The 3,678-nt window shown below is 40.1% G+C and overlaps 1 protein-coding gene across 1 annotated transcript in view; it reads left to right on the top strand.

Moving 5' to 3' along the window:
* MXD4 (MAX dimerization protein 4) overlaps positions 1-3,460 on the top strand; it is a 6,866-nt gene extending 3,406 nt beyond the window's left edge. The window contains exons 3-4 of the mRNA XM_010151261.1: positions 907-1,066; positions 2,019-3,460. Of these exons, the coding sequence (XP_010149563.1) occupies positions 907-1,066; positions 2,019-2,167 (309 nt within the window). The 3' untranslated portion in view covers positions 2,168-3,460. The remainder of the gene's footprint in view (positions 1-906; positions 1,067-2,018) is intronic.
* Positions 3,461-3,678: the final 218 nt, after the last annotated feature.

Below are 3,678 nucleotides of genomic sequence, written 5' to 3'. Positions count from 1 at the left end.
TTTTACTGCTGCAACCTGCGATTTACTCATCAGTTAGATTTTTTTTTTTTTTAAATACTACAAGGTGTTCTGATTTGTGTGTCCTTCCTGCTTTTGATCCCATCGTTACACTTTCTTCCCTAATTATATAGTCTTTTTTTTTTTAAATGGCTGTCAGTGATGTGGCAGAGGGTTCAGTATCTTAAAAGATACTGCATTTGGACCAACAGCACAGCACGTTTTACCAGGTGTGAAGTGGCCTTTTTATTTCCAAAATTAATACCTTCTTTTATTCAAGCAGAGGGGAGATTTTAGGTAGATGTGCGGAAGGATCCTTTCACAGGCTGTTTGCTAGGAAGCTTTGGATTAATATACCACCGGTTTTATAGGTTATCACAATTGTGGGTAGATTCCTCTGTAATTAATACTGCTTACTGTTAATGAAACTTTTTAAACGCTAAAAATTTCCACGGCCTGTGAAAGGAGGGACAGCATTCAGGGGGCCTGCAGTGCTTACGTTCTGACTGAAACCTGAGCTGCGCTCTAGCTGTCAAAGGTGAGACGTGTTTTGCCTGACAAAATGATGTAAATATTCCCCACAACCAGGGCAACAGTAATTTGTTTTTAGCCGAGCAAGGTCTGCTAGTGGCAAAAGAGTTTCTGAGGCTTTGGGGTGTTTCCCCTACCCCTCACTCCTCCCCCGCCGTGTCCATGTATCTTGCTGTGAAACAAATTCAGCTCTGGCCTAGCCTGCTTAAATTGGACTGGCCTCGGTAGAATAGCAACCAAAAAACCATTAAATTTTAATGTTAAATCAATTAAAATATTTAGATTGCTTTAAAAGTACTGTTTATGAGAAGAACTTTAATGACTTGCGTTTTAACACGAGTGAAAACTGTCGGCTTACTATCTTTCTCTCCCTTGAAGAAATTGGAAGAACAGGACCGAAAAGCTCTAAATATTAAAGAACAATTGCAGCGGGAACACCGCTACCTCAAACGCAGATTGGAGCAGCTATCCGTGCAGGGCATGGAGCGTATCCGCACTGACAGCATGGGATCAACAATATCCACCGACTCTGAACAAGGTAACTGAACGAGAGCTTCCCGAAGGGAGACGCAGGAGCAGGAAGGAAAAGGGAAGTGGGGAAGCAAGAAAACATTATTTAGAACTAAAATCAAGCTTTCAACAAAACCCAGACAAAATTGTCCCAATAAGCGATTTGCAGAATAAAAAAACTACTGCAGCTTTTTACGTTATTTGAAAAACTTCCTTTTTTCTAATTGATTTTGGAGCTATTCGTACTGCACGTGTTTCTGTCAGTTTTTTAAACCGTTGCCATTTAATGTCCTGAATCTTTAGAGTAATTATTGCTAAGGCTGGCATAATGTTTTCTTCTTGGGGAAAAAAAGATGTTAGTGGTCTTAATTCATTTGGATAAATTCACTCCACCTCATTTATTGTGAAATTTAAAATTTTTCCTGCGTAACGGCCGCTGAGTGTTCTCCACATTTGGTTCTCATGTAAAACAGAGCTCTACAAGCTGCCTGTCACCATTTCTTATTTTCTCACGTGAAGTTTCTCTGTGCCCAAACACTGGCAGCGGCTGCCTTTTGCAGGGCCCAGTAGTTGGGAGTAGTGGGTCATGCTGCGGTTCCCGGTGGACGGACGGCCATGCCACGGTGGCTACTCGCTGACACCTGTAGAAGTTGGAATTAGCGTGAACCGTGCTACGGTATCGCGGCCTTTGAGGGCTGGGGGTGGGGTTAAATCGGTGTCTGTGCACAGGCTGGGACAGTTCTGGGTCGGCGTTTGGTGCTGATGTCATGCAGTGTATTTTGGTGGATGAGGACAGAAGGGATTTTCATTCTCAGGTGGACAAGGTGATCCTTTCCTCAGGAATTACTGTTCCAGTTCTTTTAATTACAGAAAATGAAGTGTGATTGAGGGTTCACCTGAGGGTTGATTGCCACTGGCCCCCGGTTACTTCCTACAGCCACTGCCTTTCTGAAAATGTGCCTTCTTATTTTTGTCTTTAGAAGTAGACATTGAAGGAATGGAGTTTACTCCAGGGGAAATGGACAGTATTGGAAGTGCCAGTGATGCTGAAGACCACTACAGTTTGCAAAGCGGTTCGAGTGACGGAGGTTACACACATTCCCGCAGACTGAATGCCAGGCTCTCATAGTGCCTGAGTTACCCGTTCAACTCAGGACCATCTGACTGAAGCACTTATCTATGAATATTCCAGAGGTGTCAACTGCCACTCTTCCGGGAAACCCCAACCACAGACATGGAGGTTTCTTACCCACGGTTCCCTGCACTGTAACCACAATATTAGATATTGTAAATCATGGGTTTGCTGCAGAGAACTGTGGTTAGGTACAGTTGTGACTTAAAGCTAGCTTGATGTAGCCATACTGCAAATTAAAGAAAATAAATTATGTCATTCCATTCAAGAAGTATTAAATTGAAACTGTTTGGAAGCATGGTGTAAGGAAGTTTGACAGTTATTTTGATTTTTGCAGAAACCATTTTCAAACATGGAAGAATAAATGGAATCTACAGTGTGTTAGCGATTCAGAGATACGAAACCCTAAAACTACTTTTTGTGGTATTTTTTTCACGGAAAAACAACCCCAAAACATTTGAAACGCTGTACAGCGGACTCTACAGAGTAAATTCATTCAGCAGTTGTTGTTTGGGTGAAGCAGGCAGAGAAATCTTCAAATCTCGGATGATCTTTAGAAAAGGTCATATTTACAAGTCACTACTGTACTTCAAAACGGGGAAAAAGCCAGCTCTAACAATGACTTCATGTGGGATGATCTCTACTTTCTTTCGCTTTTTTGTATTCAGTAGCCAACCAGCAGCACGTCATTCGGCCCATGTTAACGGGGGCAGTAGAAAGCAACACTGCAATTTTAACCTGTTACCGTGGAATGGATGACATTTGAAGCATTTCAGTGGTTTTTTGGGTTGTTTTTTTTCATTTCTCTGTCGGAAGAATACAGAACTCGAGCGATCCAATTTGTGATAGTTCATCTTTCCTTGCAAGGAAATGAAATCTCTGTTTGCTTGGTTTTTTTTTTTTTCTTTTCTTCTATTTACACATGTCAATACATTTTTATGGAAGGCATGGCTTAAAATTACAGTATTCAGCTAGAAGATAATTTTTTTTCTTTTGCACACTATAATTGCATTTTCTATTCTTAAAAAAGTGCAAAAAAATTTAAATGTATGCTGTAAAACAGCAAAGTTTATTTAGTACTCATCAAGCTGTTCAGAACATATTTACCCAAATTGTAGCAATACTATGAAGGTGTATTTTAATACAACTTCTGCTTAGTGAAGTCATTAGAGCTTGGCTTGCCGGGTAAGAAAAAAAAAAATGGACCAGTCTTTGCATTATCTGTTTAAAGAAGGTCTTTTAAAAAAACAAAAAGAAGAAAAAAAAAAAAGAAGAAAAAAAAAGAAAAAAGCTATAAACACTTTTAGGGAAGTGATTTTAGCAAGTGTAGTCTATATTTCCTGTAAGAGATTTTGTATTATATTTTCCTAAATGTTCTCATTTACTTGTATAGGGAGGGGAATGGTACAGACCCAGACCAGAGTCTCAGGGACTCTTCACCTTTGTCATATTGTGCCTTGGTGACCATTTATGTATGCCTCTCCTTTTCATTGTTTAAAGGACAACGA

The sequence above is a fragment of the Eurypyga helias genome, unplaced genomic scaffold (genome assembly GCF_000690775.1).
Source record: "Eurypyga helias isolate BGI_N326 unplaced genomic scaffold, ASM69077v1 scaffold45844, whole genome shotgun sequence".
NCBI classification, from domain to species: Eukaryota; Metazoa; Chordata; class Aves; order Eurypygiformes; family Eurypygidae; genus Eurypyga; species Eurypyga helias.
Note: the sequence above shows the minus strand (reverse complement) of the source record. Positions and strands in the feature narration are given on the sequence as shown.